The sequence below is a fragment of the Pteronotus mesoamericanus genome, unplaced genomic scaffold (genome assembly GCF_021234165.1).
Source record: "Pteronotus mesoamericanus isolate MK-2021 breed Mesoamerican mustached bat unplaced genomic scaffold, CSHL_Meso_final contig_1210, whole genome shotgun sequence".
NCBI classification, from domain to species: Eukaryota; Metazoa; Chordata; class Mammalia; order Chiroptera; family Mormoopidae; genus Pteronotus; species Pteronotus mesoamericanus.
The window spans coordinates 645,570-660,434 of record NW_026555047.1 but is presented as its reverse complement, the minus strand read 5'-3'; the positions used below and the strand labels follow the sequence as shown (position 1 = coordinate 660,434).

The following is a 14,865-nucleotide window of genomic DNA, read 5'->3' as shown; positions in this document are numbered from 1 at the left end:
TGGAAGCAAGCCTGGAAGCAAGTGAGTTCCCCTGATGACGCAAAGTGAGGCTAGAGTCTGGTAAAACAAGGCCATCTTCAGTGTGTCCTAGGGCTCAGGTCACCAGGTCACATAGGGCTGAACCTCAGCCCAAGAAAACCTACAGCACTGCTTCTGAAAACACTACATGGGTTCTGATTCAGGCTGGACAGCTGTTCAAGGCAAGAGGGAGGCTTGGGAGTGCTCTCAGTCACTCCTTTCTCAGTCTGAGTCTGGCACTCCTCTCTCAGCCTGGGTGCACCTCCCCTGACTTCTCCAGCTCCCTCTTGCTCTTGCATGGGGCTGGGTATGTGTGTTTGGGGAGGCGGGGCAGTGAATTACAGGACAGCTGATGAACCCCGCAGGGCTGATTTCCTACTGAGGTTTCACTGACCTAGTGTTTATTTGGCAGGGTTTAGACAAAACAGCAGGAGAAAGATTCAGGGGACATTTGGATAAACTAACACAGTAGTCATGAAGTCTGCAACAAGCACCTTTCACAGGGGTCTGTGCTGGAAGCAGGGCTGGCTGCTCACCAGAATCCTGGTCACTGTCTTTGTTCCTGCCACCTCGGCCTCTGCCTTTTCCAGCCTGAGTGGCTGGCAAGCAGTTTGTCTTGCATGAACCACCTTTTCCCACTGAGAACAGGGGAATACGCCTGCTGGCAAATGGTGGTAGTTGGCAGGGCTGCTTTTCTCCCTATTGGTGCCCCAAGCAGGGTTTAGTGGAGCTGGTTTGTGCCTGTGCTCCTCACCCTCCCACACTTGGGGTTTCAAGGTGGAGTTGATTTGGGCTTTCTACTGACCCAGACTGACCAGGTTTGAACTATCCCTGTGCATGCAATGTCAAAAAAGGCAGTGGAAATGTGATGAATTAACATCACCAGCAGGGCCCTCCCTCCAGCATCTGTTCCCACAACCCCCTCACCAGTGCAGTTCTCAGGGATGGGATGGCCAGTGTGTGGGGGCCTCATTATTCATTCTATGAGCCTAGGAACCTAGATGGCATGTGGGCATCGTTATCACCTCCAAGAGGACGCTGAACGGGCAGTGGGGGGACAGGGCTTTCCAGCACACTGCAACCTCCATGAGGGCTGCCCCATCTGACCCCAAGTAGCTCAGGGATGTCCAGAGACATCAGCTGTGTGGTCACCCCACCTTGGGCTATGGTGTAATGCCCCTGGCCAGGATGCACACTGCCACTGGCAGGAGACCCGACAGGTAAATGTGTTTTGCAAGTTTATTGGATCATCTTGACACAAAATCATGACAGCAGCGTGATATGTCTCTCCTTTACACGGGAATGTTGATAGCAAATTCTTATATAACACATCATACAATTTTGAGATTCTAGAATCACTGCACAGGATTCTGTAATAGATTACATGCTAAAGTGACAGTTTTCATCAAAAGGAAAGTTAAAACATCATTGAGGACCATCATTTCTGAGGAAAATTTCACTGGGGTGGGCTGAAGTCCCCTTGCCCTGCCCATGAGACACATTAAGGGACCTGGCCTCCCCAAGACACATGTGCTTCACCACCAGGGCCATGGGACTCAGGACCGGGCCCTGCCAGCAGCTGCGGGCATGCTGTGAGGACAAGCCCTGTGGAGCTCTCAGTGATGAGAGAGAACCTGGAACCCTCGCACTCCACCACTCACCTCAAACGTCAACTGAGACGTACACTACCGAACAGAAAACCGAGAACACCAGCAAGGTCCAGCCTCTGCTCTGTTGGGCTCCTGAATGAATCCCCTCCCTTGCTGTAGCCCCCTACCCCTGAGCCTTGGAGTCTACCACCATTCTCCACCTGGCACACAAACATGGCAATGGGACACAGAATCCAATGGACAATGGCCTGCACAACCCTTTTCCCACCATGTGTCCTGGAGAGAACTGACTGTGGCTGTGAAGGGTAAAGGGAACGTTACTGTGGTGAGCAGGCAGCCTGTTTCTCACCCCTCAGGTACCAGTGTGCAGGGGACTTGGGGACTTGTGGGACTGGATGACTTCACAGAAGCAGGACACGCCCCCTCGTCTTGTCCACTGAACGCCCCCCACCTGGGCCCACAGGTCCTGGCCTGGATGGTGGTCATGCCCACTTCTTGGGCAGCTCCTGCAGCCATGTGCTGTTGGCCCTCGCTACAGGAGTCACTGATGGTTTGGGGACTGGAATGGGTTTCTCCCCAAAGAGAGACGGAAGAGTCAAAGTAAAAAATATGACAAGAGAAATTAATGAACATATGACCTCAATGTCTAACCGGTGACGACAGCGGACTTAAATTAACGCCAGGTTGGATAAGTACATGCGACAGAGGAGAAACTAGCACTTGGAATCCGTCTCTCCTTCATGTCCTCTCTGTGGTGGCCTCAGCGATAACACTCAGCACTTTGCCAGCGTCGCCTTCACCTCCTCTAGCAGGTTGCTGAGCAGAGTGGCGTTGTTGCACTTCCCATCTACTGATACAGACTTCTCACCCTGAAAAAGGGAAACCACTGCTCAGTATGTTGAAAACTACAAGAAGATCTTGCCTTACAACTACACATCTTGTACTTTTGGTTTTCCAAATACTATCCAATATGTGGGTGCTTTCAAAATCGGAACAAAGGAGGGGGTCCCAGGTTGATGGCAAAATGAATGTGGACTGAGGCCAGCAGTGGTGGCTGGGGGCGAGGACTGGAATTAGAAGAATCTAGAAGTGGCTGGAAGAGCTTGACAGAGCGGGATGATCACTTTATGGCTGGGAACCCCAGGAGGAACACAGAGTCTGAATGATTCTGGGGAGGAGCTCAGGCAAAGCGATCTGAAATACTGTTCATGAACCAAGGGTCTGACTGGAGCTGAGCACCCAGGGCCCTTGCCCTCAAGAGCCAGTGTACCAGATGCTGAGGACAGAGTACTGCCCAGTCCTGGCCCCACATGTGGGGCACTCTGTGGAACAAAGACTATGAAAAGTGATGAACATTGGAAGTACGAATCCTGAAGGTGGGGCCTATGCATTAACATTCTTCCCATGAGTAAAACAAGGCCCAGAGTCTTAGCATATTCAAAATACCCAGAATACAGTCCCAAGTTACTCAGCAAAAAAGGCCAGGGCATCTCAGCTGCCCGGGAAAGACAATCAATAAACATCCATGCTCATATAAGGCAGATAGCAGACTGATGTGACAAAGACAATGAAGCAGCTGTTATGACAATCTCTCAGAAGCTATCACAACACTCTTGAAAAAGAAAAAACAGATCATCTCAGCAAACAAATGAAAGCTTTAAAGAAACACCTAATGAAAACTTAAGACCAAAATAGGATAATCAAAATAAAAGGCCCACTGAATGGGCTCAACAGCAGAATGGACACAACAAAGGAAAGAAGTCAGTGAACTTGACGGCAGGTTATAAGAAATACTTCTCCAGTCTGAGCAGACAGCACAAGGGGCTGGGGGGAGGGGATCGATGGGGTGGGCAGAGCCTCAGAGACTTGAAGAACAGCAACAGAAGTTCTGGGTTCAGGTCCTCAGGCTCCCAGAACAGGATAAAGAATGCAGTGCTGAAAGAGTAGTTAATAATAGTTGAAATGCACCAAATTTTGCAAAAGTAGTACATGTAAAGATTCACCAAATTCACCACACTTCAAATAGATAAACCTAAAAATGTCCATGCCCAGAAACAACATAAACTGCTGGAGACTGGAGACAAAGAAAAACCCGGAGAAGAGCCAGAGAAAAAGTTGCACTCCCTATCCAAAGAATAAGCAAAGGTGCAGAGGAGTGCAGATGTCTCATCAGAAACCATGGATGCCAAGTGGAAATGGCATATTTTTAAAGTACAGCCCATCTCTGACTTAGGATTTTTGGACTTTAAGATGGTGCATAAGCAATTTGCATGCAGTAGAAACTGAACTCCGAATTCTGAATTGGGATCTTTTCCTAGCTAGTGATATGCAGTACAACCTCTCTCGTGATGCTGGGCTCCTGTAAGCCTGTTGATCACAATGGTGAACACCATATAATCCACAGTGTGCTATGCTGTGCTGGTTGTAGTGTTTTCTCGATCTTATGTTTTGTGCACCTTTAAGGCAGGCTGGGAGAAGTTCTGATGTTTGGTGGGTTAAGTGTATCAAAAACATTTTTTATTTATAATGGCTTTTCTAGGATGTAAATCATTATAAATCAAGAAACACTGTACTAAGAAAAAAAAGACTATCAAAGCCAGAATTGTAAATACAGCCAAAGTAGCCCTGAGGAATGATGAAATAAAGATTAACTTTGCCCCAGCTGGTGTGGCTCAGTGGATTGAGTGCCAGCCTGCAAACCAAAGGGTTGCCAGTTTGATTCCCAGGCAGAGCATATGCTTGGGTTGCAGGCCAGGTCCCCAGTGGGGCGCACACTAGGGGCAACCACACATTGATGCTTCTCTCCTTTCTCCCTCCCTTCTCCCCTAAAAAAAATAAATGGAAAAACAAAACCTTTAAAAAAAATGAGATGAAGGACAATGGAAACAACCTGTAGCCAACAGACGTGTCATAAAAGAATTACTAAATAAAGTTCTTCAAACAGAAGGGACTGAGCCAGATGATGTGAATATTAGGAATAAAAAAACAACAGAAATAGTAGATGTAGGCGAGCACAACAGATACTCTGCTCTTGAGTTCCCTGAAATTTGTTGAGGATTAAAAACAAAGTGTTAACGATGATGTGATGGCATCTTTGATGTTTTTAAGTACACTACAAAACTGCTCATACAAGAGGGAGGGTCAAGGGATTGACAGGGTGGTGAGCTGTCCGTGTTCCACCTGAAATTTTTTTTAAAAAAGATTTTCTTTATTTTTAGCCCTGGCTGGTGTGGCTCAGTGGACTGAGTGTTGGCCTGCGAACCAAAAGGGTCACCAGCTGGATTCCCTTTAGTGCACAAGCCTGGGTGGCGAGCCAGGTCCCCAGTAGGGGGCGCGCGAGAGGCAACCACACATTGATATTTTCCCCCTTCCCCCTCTCTAAAAATAAATAAAATCTTAGAAAAAGATGAAAATTCTCAATATTTCTAAATATTAAAAAAGTTTTTACTTTTAGAGGAAAAGGGAGGGAGGAAGAGAGGGAGAGAAACACCAATGTGTGAGAGATATATCAATTGATTGCCCCTCGCATGACCCCACAACCCAGCCATGTGCCCTTGCTGGGAATCGAATCAGCGACTGTTGGGTTCACAGGCTGGCACTCAAGCCACTGAGCCACACCAACCAGGGCCCACCCAAAATTTTTAAATTATTCTTTCAGAAGATTAATAAAATTGATAAACTCTAGGATAACCAAGAAAAATGAGAAAAGACACAAACTACTAACATCAGGAATGATGGTAGGTTACCATTACTGACCACTTAAACATCCCAAGAACAAGAGAAACACAAATAACTCTGCCACATCAATTATTTCAGTAACTTGAGTGAAACAAACTAATTCTTTGAAAACCACGAACTACCAACACTCTCCTGAGGGGAAACAGAGAAATCGAGGATCCTAACTATTAAAGAAAGTGAACTTGTACGTAAAAACTTCTCAAAAAGAAACCATAAGGCCTGGACAGTTTCCCTGGTAGAGTACGCAAAACATAAGGAACAAATAAATGAATTACACAGACGCTCTCCCAGGAAATGCAGGAGGTGGGGAATAGCCCCCTGCCTTATGTGATGAAGCAATGAGTGCCCTGATGCCCAAACCAGACAGAAAATCCAAGGCTGATCGTTCTCACAAACGTGGCCTCCACGGACCTCAGTATGGTACTCACAGACTGAACTCAGCCATACAGTACACAGGAGAACCTCCAAGGACAGAGGGAGGAGACACAGTGCAAGGGGCATGGTGGCAGAGGGCGAGAAGGATGCCTTCATGCGGCTCACCTTCTTCACCAGGAGGCAGATGTGGTGGCCCTGGATGGATCGGCTGTACAAGGAGGCGCAGGAGTCCACTCGCTCCACAACTGCAACAAAGCAGGCAGGGGTGAGGCCCATGTGGCCCCAAAGAGAGCAGAGGGAGAACCAAGTGTGACCAAAGGCTATGCTGCCAACCAGTCCCATCAAATCCCTTACCAGAAAAATGGTGATAAAAACAGATCTTTGTCAGAAGGTTCTGGAAGGACATATTAATGCCATCAACCTTGATTGAACTCATGCTTAGGTCCCCAGACTCCAGCAACTCGGCAAAGGCATCGCTGTAGGAAAGACACAGGTCAGGGAGGCTGATAACAAGGCAGGCTCCCAAGCATCACGGCAGACAAAGTCCCCAGTCCTGGGGGTAGGATCCATCCTGTGTGCCTGCAACCTGGGATGTCTCCAAGGGTCTTTTAAGATGTCACAGGCTGAACTCTGCCCCCCCACCCAAATTCCTATGTTGAAGCCCTGAACCGAAGTACCTCAGAATATGACTGTATTGGGAGATGGGGGTCTTTAAAGCAGTGGTTAAGTTAAAAGAAGTCAGTAGAATGAACCCTGATCCAACATGACTGGGTCCTAATAAAAGGAGATCAGGTCTGAGGGACATATAGAACAATGACCATGGGAGGACACGGAGGAGTGTGTGTCTACATGCCAAGGACAGGTTTCAGGAGAAACCAGCCCTGCCAACACCATGATCTCAAGATTCCAGCCCCCAAGGCTGTGAGGGAGAACCAGTATCTGTTGATTGAGCTGCTTGCCTGTGTTGTTTGCTATGTGGCCTGAGCTGCCAACATGGCAGAGAAGCTGGACTTTCTACACCACCTATAAGCTAGTCACCCAACACTTGTGCCCTTTCACACCTTAGGTCAGAGGACTTCCTAAAATGACGGCACAGAGCACCTCACACAGCGGTAAAGTAGGGGAGGCCCACTGTGGCTTCCCCAGGGAACCCAGGAGGCAAAGGCGGAAAGGGAAGGCAGGCGAGCTTGTGCACCTGTAGCATGGAGTCGTGATCAAGTATGAGGTGCAGCTGAAGTGCAGCTTGAAGTCCAGCTTCTCATGGGTGGAGCCCTCGTCGTTCTGTGGAAGTAGGGGTACAGGGTGAGTGGGAGGAGGGGCTGGACCTTGAGCTTGGGCACACAATGAGTTGGGATGGGGTCCAGGCCTGTGAACGTGGGCACAGGGTGAGGGAGTGCGGGAAGCAGGCCTGAGGGCTCTGAAGTAGAGTGACTGGGGAGCACGGCCGTGCCTTGAGCTTGGGTCCATGATGAGTGAAAAGTGGGGGGTCGAACCTCGAGCTTAGAAGCAGGGTTGACTGGGGTTTGGGGCAGGGTGCATCCAGGTGCTCTGGGAGCAGCTCCCATCCAGGGCCCCACTAGCTCTCTGGACACCCAGCCCTGGGTTTTGGGTATGCTCAGAGAGGCGGGGCGGTGGAGGTTAGTGCAGGTCCCTCCAACTGCCTCAGGCCCCACATACCTTAGCAATAAAGGACAGGGTCCCCTTGAGTTTCTGGGCCATGACAATGCTCCGAATGGTGAACACAAACTGAGCTTCATTGGAGATGCCTAGTGAGGGGAGGAGAGAGTGGGAGAGGGAAAGAGAGGGCAGGCTGGCCTGAGAAGCAGCACGAAGCAGGCCAAGACGGGGCCCAGCCTGCCTCCTGAAAGCAGGCAAGTGGGCACCCCTATGACTGAAAGAAAGAGGTGTGACAAGAAGGAACTCAAACCAGAGGAAATGCCGGGGCTCCACTGAGCCCTGGACATCAGCTGCTACTCACCTGGGGGCAGCTGGAAAGGCACAGGGACACCATCATGGACAGAGGAGCCCTCTGGCCGGGCCAGTTTGGTGTTGAGTGAGTCCAGCACGTTGAGCTCCATGCTCTTCAGGAAACTGCTGCTCTGGTTTTCCAGTACAATAAACACGGTGACCTGGCTGTCCTTCTGCAGGCTGCCCTGGATATCATACGTCTGCAGGCAAGGTCTGGGTCAGTGGTCATGGTAGGAGCCCGTGGGACCCATTCTGGGCCAGCACAGGCGCCCAAGGGAGCACAACAATCATTTTGAAAGCATAGAAAAGTGTGAAGAAACGAATGCTTCCCTGTCCTCCTTGAAAACCTTGCCTCCCTTTTCTCTGCAGTATTTAACTCTTCTTCCTGTCCTTTCTCGAAAATATGCTGTCTGTCAACCCATCTGCCCTTGGCCTTGCTCACAGTGAGTAGGCCTTGCTGTCATACATGTGGTTTAGGGGTCTTTCCCAGAGAGGCTGCTGACAGGGGACGCATAGTCAGAGCCGCTCATATCGCCATGGAGTAGCCACTACCCTCTTCCATACACAGGGACACCAAGCCGCCCACCAGCACCTCTGCAACACCTGCTTTTTTTTTGCTCACCATTTTAACATAGGAATTCTCAGCCAGGAGGCAGTAGCTGGACATGGGCTGGGAACAGAGAAAAAAGATTTAGCTTTTAGTTGTGAGAGCCTCAGAGCACCTGCTCACAGGTCTGTCTGAAGCTGCCAAGTGCTCCGAGTTGAAATACTGAGGCTAGGGGGTTGGGGTGCGGGCAGGGGCGCGGGCAACAAGGAGTCCCCCCAACAACTCAAGTTTACACTCAGGGGCTTCTAACACCAGCATGGCCAGAGAGATGCCCTCTCCCTGAAACATACAGTAAAGACCCAGAGGCCACCAGCCTACCACCCAAGGCCCCACAGCCTGCCACAGCTAGCTCTTAGACTGCTTGGTATCCCCTACAGCTGGCCCCTAGACTTGGCTCAGTCTTCCCACGTCGAGACCATGGCCAACGGGAGGCAAGTGAAGTACCCCTCACCGGGAGAGGCTCCTCATTGACTGCGCCGTTCTCCAGGGGCTCCTCTATCCCATCATTCACAGGCGGCTTCTTCTTGGATTTCTTCTTGTCTTTCAGTTTCTCCTCCTTCTTATGCTTCTTTTTCTTATGCTTGGCAGGTTTCTGAAGGAAGAGAAGTTAGGGTCAACTCCAGACTTCCCTGGTGATGTCTCCCCACCACACACATGTATCCTGTGACTGAAGACACAGGGACTGGGTACACCCAGGTTAAGGGTCATACATTAGGGTTGACAGGCCAGCAGTCCCCCAGGGCCCACGGGGAATGGACAAGGACCAGTCTGGCTAAGATAGGAACCTTGGAACTCAGTGATGGTCAGTTGCTGCTGACTTGGGTAAAAATACTCAGGGGAACAGAATGAGAATTCACACATGATGGCCCAGCAAACGGGAAATTCCTCAGAACACATCTGAGAGATGAAAACCTATGTCCACAAAGAAACCTGCATACACCTGTTCACAGAAGCAGGATTCACAACAGCCAAGAAGTGGTGGCAACCCAGAAGTTAATTTAGCAGATGAAAGGATAAACCAATGTGACCCATCCACATGCTGGACTACTGTTACCCAGCCACGAAAAGGAGTGAAGCACTGACACTCACAATGTGGGTGGACCTTGAAAACATAGTGCCCATGAGAAAAGCCAGATACAAAAGGCCACACAGTGTGTGATTCCATTTACATCCAGAACAGGCAAATCCAGAGACAGGAGGTGGATTTGTGGCAGTCAGGAGTTGGGGGGCAGGGGTGACTGCTGAGTGAAAACAGTTTTGGGTTTTCCCCCAGCCCTTGGAGGGGGGTGGGGAAATGATGAAATCTTCCAGAATTAGTCAGATGGTTGCACAACTCTGGGAATGTACTACCAATGAGTGAGCCTTAAAAGGGTAAACTTTGTGGTATAAATTATAACTCAATAAAGCTGTCATAAAAACTAGAACCCCATAAGCACAGTGACAGGAGACCACCATCAGGAAGTCGAGAGTCCCCCACTGGAGGGATTTGGGCAGTGGGTAACCATCCTCCTCCCTGGACCTGGGCTCCCTCCCCATAGACCTCACTGTATGTACTCAGCCCACCCCTACGATGATGACCAGGCGGGATCCCTCACCTTCTCGGGGTCTCGCTCCTCCTGCTCCTCCTGCTCCTCCTGTTCTTGCCTCTTGGGTTCCTCATGCTCTTCCTCAGGAGCAGTAACGACTGCATCCACCCTTGGCTCTTCCTGCAGGGAACCCAGTGGTGGAGGCTCCAGAAGGTGAAAGGACGGGGGTAAGGGTATAGCCAGAGCCCGGAACAGAGTGTTCTCCACCCTGGTGCCCTGATCTGCCCTTGTGCTGGCATACGCTGCAAGTGACAAACTCTGGGCCTCCTCCTGCATGCCAGATGTTCTGTCAAGCACACAGGTGTGTGGCCACCAGGAAGTGCAAGTGGCTGACAGCTGGAAGAGGAGGACTGGTCGGAGACCAGCTGGCACTGACTAAGGTCACTGCACAAGACACCAGAGCTGCCAGGTCTCATCTACTTTCACAAACTGCTCAAGGCTGCTTCTTGGCTCTGTGTGGAGGACTAGATGCCCAGCCACCCCCATATTGCAAGGGCCAGTGCCTGGGCAAGACATGGGGCATGGGAGCTGACCCAAATCTGGCTCACCTGTGTGAGGGCCCCCACTGGGGCCTCAGTGGTCAGGAGGGTCCAATGGGTGACAGAGGGGAAGGGTTGGTGTGGGCCTAGAAGGGGTGTCCCTGCGCTTCTTGGGGAGACAGCTCTGCCACTGCCAGGGCCATGAAATGCACCCGATCAGCTGGGGATCTTGTGGGGTTAGCACGGTGCACCCGTCAGGGCCTTACCATGGATGGGGCTGGGGCAGCAGCAGGTGGCGGTGTGGTGGACAGCCAGAAATCTAAGTCCTCACTCTGAAACCACAGGAAAACAAGTTTTGGGCCAAAGCAGCAGGATGGGCCCCACCAGGCACACGGCCATAGAGAGAAACAGACACAACCACAAAAATGTCTTGAGTGTTCCACCTATGACAGCTAGCAAGAGTTCACTTTCCCCTAAATCGTGACAGGCTGTGACAAGTCTCAGTGCTGTCAAATGCTCGGGTGCCTGCCCTGAGGGAGAGAGGAAGGGGGACGAGATCTGCAGGCAAGCCTCACCTTCCGCTCTTTCTCCTTCCTTTTCTCCCGGTCTCTTTCTTTGTGTTTCTTCTCTTTCTTTCTGGGTTTCTTGCTTTTCTTTTCTGTGACAGGCACGTCCTCTTTCTCAGGAGACTTCGAAGTCTCAGCATTTCTATGTTTCTGAACAGGCAGCTTCTCGCTGTCAGCTAAGGGTCTGGTTGTGCCAGGACGGGGGGAGGTCACAGGAGGTGCCAGGCCTGTCCTCCCACACTTGACACCTGCCACCAGGCATACTCGTGGCCTGGAGGATGAACCCTCTGCCTCCCCTTTTGCCCACACATTATATAAAAAAAGGCAAAGGATGGAGAGGAACAGATAAACGCCAGGAAAACCTAGGCCTGAGTCCAGCCTTGCAGGGCAGTTACCCGACCCCAGCCCCAGCCGCACTTACTTATCCAAGTCGATGTCTAGGGCTCTATAAGGATCATTGGGATCTTTGTCGTCCTCATCACTGGGCAGAGCATTCTGAAGGAAGACAGAAACTCGGTGTCCAGTTCACCCAGCCTGTGAGACCCTAAGCTTGAGCCTAAGAGGAGCCCTCCAAGCCCTTTCTCAGAAATGAATGCCCAGTCCACACCCATGAGTGTATCTGATCGGCGTGAAAGGTCGGGATGTGCCAGCGCCTCTAGGCCACAGGGAACAGAGTGGAAGTTCCAGGATGGGAAGGTGAAAGAGATGACACACATGTCCACTCACGCCCTAACATTCCCTGGCCCGCTGACTTGGTCATGACAGCAATGGCTTTCAGCCTTCCCAGACCAGAGTGGCAATGACAAATCCCACTCAAGTGTGGCCCTCTTATCAGCTGGGTCACACGGAGAAGGAAGAGAGCCATGTCGGGCGAAAAGACTGACCTCGGGCATCTCCTCAGTGATGATGTCCACCTGCTGGGCGGGGGCAATGTCCTCATCGCTCTCTGTGTGCAGTGAGCTATGGCGCCGTGGCTTGCCCTTCTTCTCCTTCCTCTTCTTCTTCCGCCTGTCCTTCTCCAGCCTCTGCTGGTGCCGCCGCTCCTCCTCCAGCTTCACATACTGCTCTGAGGTGGGCAGCCCTGCAGGCATGGACAAAACACGCAGCCCTACCTGACTCTGGCCCCAAAGCCATGCGCAGGCAGCCTGGGGATCCAGGGGACAACACTCTACACCCCACTTACACTAGAGGATAAAGGGACACATGGCACTGCCCCTTGAACCACCTAGCCGAGCGTGAGGGCTTTCTGAATGATGGTCAGGGACTGGGCTCCGGGTTTCCTCGCCACCCGTCACCAAGGGACTCCCTGTCCCTATGCCACCTACTGTCCCTAAATTGCAGACACTTGCCTGGCACCTTTAGGGGCACTGAGAGGTCAATCTGTACCACAGGTATGTGCTCCACACCTGGTGCATCCTGGTACCGCTGCAGAAGCAAATAGCAAACCATTATTGAGCAAGATATACAGTAACACCTGAAGAGGGGGCACTGCCCAGCAATAAGGCGTGTTGACACCACAGGGGAGCAAGGATCCTCCTGGGAGATAGTCTTTAGCATGAACAAGTATAGAACAAGACACAAAACTTCCATTAACTTATCCCCTCTGAATTTTTTTTTTTCAAGTCAGAAAAGTAAAGTAGGTTAGAAACCTCAGTGACATGGCAGACATGTCCCTGAAGGCAGATCAAAAAGGCAGACACCACAAGTGCCTGGTGGGGAAGGGTCTCTGGGTCCCTCAGGAAGCCAACCAGTCACCAAGAGACCCAGCAATCCCAAGGGATGCACTCAAGTGTCTGCCACATCTCCTGTGGGATGTCCTAAGTGTCCTCTGTCAGGGGTCCACTGGGTGAAGGCTGCCACCAATGAGGGTGGGGAGCACCACCCCAAACTAAGTTGCAGAATGTTCTTGCCAGGTGGAGCGTTCCCCCATGTGCAGTCCCCACCTGCCTAGAGATGCCACCTTTGCAGCTTCTCTGCCTGTTGGTCAGAGTAGCCTGACTTACAGTATCATGTGTGTGACTTTCTTCCAGGTCCCAGTGCTTGGAAACCCCCCCAGTCCTGCCACATGGCTCTATGAAGATAGCCCATTGGTGTCCTGCAGATGATGGCTCCTGGTCCAACCGAAAATGGACTGGATCCCTGCAGGGCTGGTAGGATATCCCTGTAGGATGTTCCGGGCAGGCCTCACCTTTTGGGGGGATGGGGAACTTTTGATGTAGAAGGGGTTGTTGGCCTGTTCCTGCTTCCGGGCTTCTCGACGCTATAGGGACAAAACTCAAGGTCAGTGAACATGTGGAGTATAAGCCCTCATTCCTTTCCAGGTGTAGGCCACCTCCATGCTCTAAGCCCCATGAAGAGGCTGGGGCTTCCCAGTATTTTCACTATGGGCATTTGACTGGCAGGAATACTGAGGTGGGCAGTGGGAAACAGCAGGTGTGGGGCTAGGCACACGGTGACAACAATCCCAGGAGGCAGGGACCAACTTCTCCACTTCAAGGATGGGGTCTCACGGGAGGCACAGCCAAGACAAAAGCCAGTTCACACTACCCGAAGTCTTGGCCTGGAAGATCCAGGACAGTCCAAAAGTGCGGTAGAGAAGCTCCCGGGGCGAAGGAGCATCCCTAACCTCGGAAAGAGAAGCCAGACATGGTGGGGTGGGAAGCCAACGGAATAAAGCATCTCTGTACTTTTCAGGGCTGTGTACACCCTACATGTTGTTATAAAGTCCTGTCCCCTGGAGACCATGGAGCTGCTAGAAGTGTGCGGAGTGCACCTACAGGGTTCTGGGCGCCAGATCAGCCCCATATGGGTCTCTCCAGGGAGTTCAGAGGTCAAGAGAAGCTTCTCCTCATTTCAACAAAATTCAACTCTGGTGTCAAGGACTGCTGACCCAGCACTTCATGGAGGTCAGTGGGACTCAGCCTGAATCCAGCAGGACCATGCACAGCTTCCATTAGCTCAAGGTTCAGAGCCTACTCTGAATGGACCAACTGCCCTGGAGCTGTGGTGCTCACCCGGGCCAGCTCCTCCTCATCAGCCTTGGGCGGCGGCTGCTTGGCGTGGCGTTGATCCTCGTCATGGAAGATGGCCTTGGGTATCTCATCCTCAGATTCGCTGTCTGACGGTGGCTCGTTGATCCAGGCGTCCAGATCCAGGCTGCAAGGCACAGCAAGGTCACATAGTGGCTCCAGACTATGTGCCCAATGCTGGAACACTTTAAAGCAGGAGTCATAGAAGATGAGGCAAACTCCAAGGGTCCCTGGGGTCTGGGCTACCCCTTATGGCCCTTCCCATATTCTGGGGCCCCCACGCAGGCTCTCATTGCTCCCGAGGTTTGTTGGTGAGGGGTGCCATCAGACCCACTTCCTGGGAGTGGCACCAAAGATGGGGTCAACAAGGCCCCACAAGAACTGGTGAGCACCCGGTATGGTCTATGTGATGGGGGTCCATCCAGCCCATGGGGGGCTCAGGCACAGGAGACCCTTCCTCCTTCCCAGACTCAGGTCTAGGGTGCAGTACTGCTCCCACCGCCCCTCTTGGGGCCACAAACCCTATCCCTGGCTCTGTGTCCTCTGATGGGCTGCATGGCTCACCCTTCGGGGACTGGAACCTTCTTCTGGGCCTTGGGAGCCACTGGGTTCAGCTCCCCAGCAAAGAGGGCGCTCACTTCTTCTGCTACTGGCACATCCTTGGCCTGAAGCTTTTGGATGTGCTTAACCAGCTGTAAGATGCAGGATGCCTGTGGGGGCCGTGGAGGAGCCATAAATGAGTCAAGGACCACAGGGTTCTGAAGGCCACCTGGCAACCGCAAGGCATCACTCAGACCCCCCGGGAACCCAGCCCAGGGAAGGACACTCCACTGATTTTTGGCTAGAGTCCTGCAGAGGACATCTGCAAGGCTTTACAAGCCTTTGGCTG

General features: G+C 51.7%; 1 protein-coding gene across 4 annotated transcripts in view; it reads right to left on the bottom strand.

Annotated features, from left to right (window-relative positions):
• Positions 1-1,239: 1,239 nt before the first annotated feature.
• AP3D1 (adaptor related protein complex 3 subunit delta 1) overlaps positions 1,240-14,865 on the bottom strand; it is a 65,223-nt gene continuing 51,597 nt past the window's right edge. For 3 of the 4 annotated variants that reach the window (XM_054587074.1, XM_054587084.1, XM_054587095.1), the window contains exons 16-32: positions 14,541-14,686; positions 13,962-14,103; positions 13,136-13,207; positions 12,297-12,372; positions 11,832-12,028; positions 11,369-11,442; positions 10,957-11,131; positions 10,648-10,713; positions 9,912-10,046; positions 8,768-8,908; positions 8,332-8,379; positions 7,720-7,909; positions 7,419-7,507; positions 6,937-7,022; positions 6,096-6,217; positions 5,907-5,986; positions 1,240-2,497 (exon numbers count right to left, since the gene is read on the bottom strand). In XM_054587074.1, coding sequence (XP_054443049.1) covers positions 2,402-2,497; positions 5,907-5,986; positions 6,096-6,217; positions 6,937-7,022; positions 7,419-7,507; positions 7,720-7,909; positions 8,332-8,379; positions 8,768-8,908; positions 9,912-10,046; positions 10,648-10,713; positions 10,957-11,131; positions 11,369-11,442; positions 11,832-12,028; positions 12,297-12,372; positions 13,136-13,207; positions 13,962-14,103; positions 14,541-14,686 — 1,935 coding nt within the window. In that variant the 3' untranslated portion in view covers positions 1,240-2,401. The remainder of the gene's footprint in view (positions 2,498-5,906; positions 5,987-6,095; positions 6,218-6,936; positions 7,023-7,418; positions 7,508-7,719; positions 7,910-8,331; positions 8,380-8,767; positions 8,909-9,911; positions 10,047-10,647; positions 10,714-10,956; positions 11,132-11,368; positions 11,443-11,831; positions 12,029-12,296; positions 12,373-13,135; positions 13,208-13,961; positions 14,104-14,540; positions 14,687-14,865) is intronic. The other variant, XM_054587064.1, reaches the window with a different exon arrangement.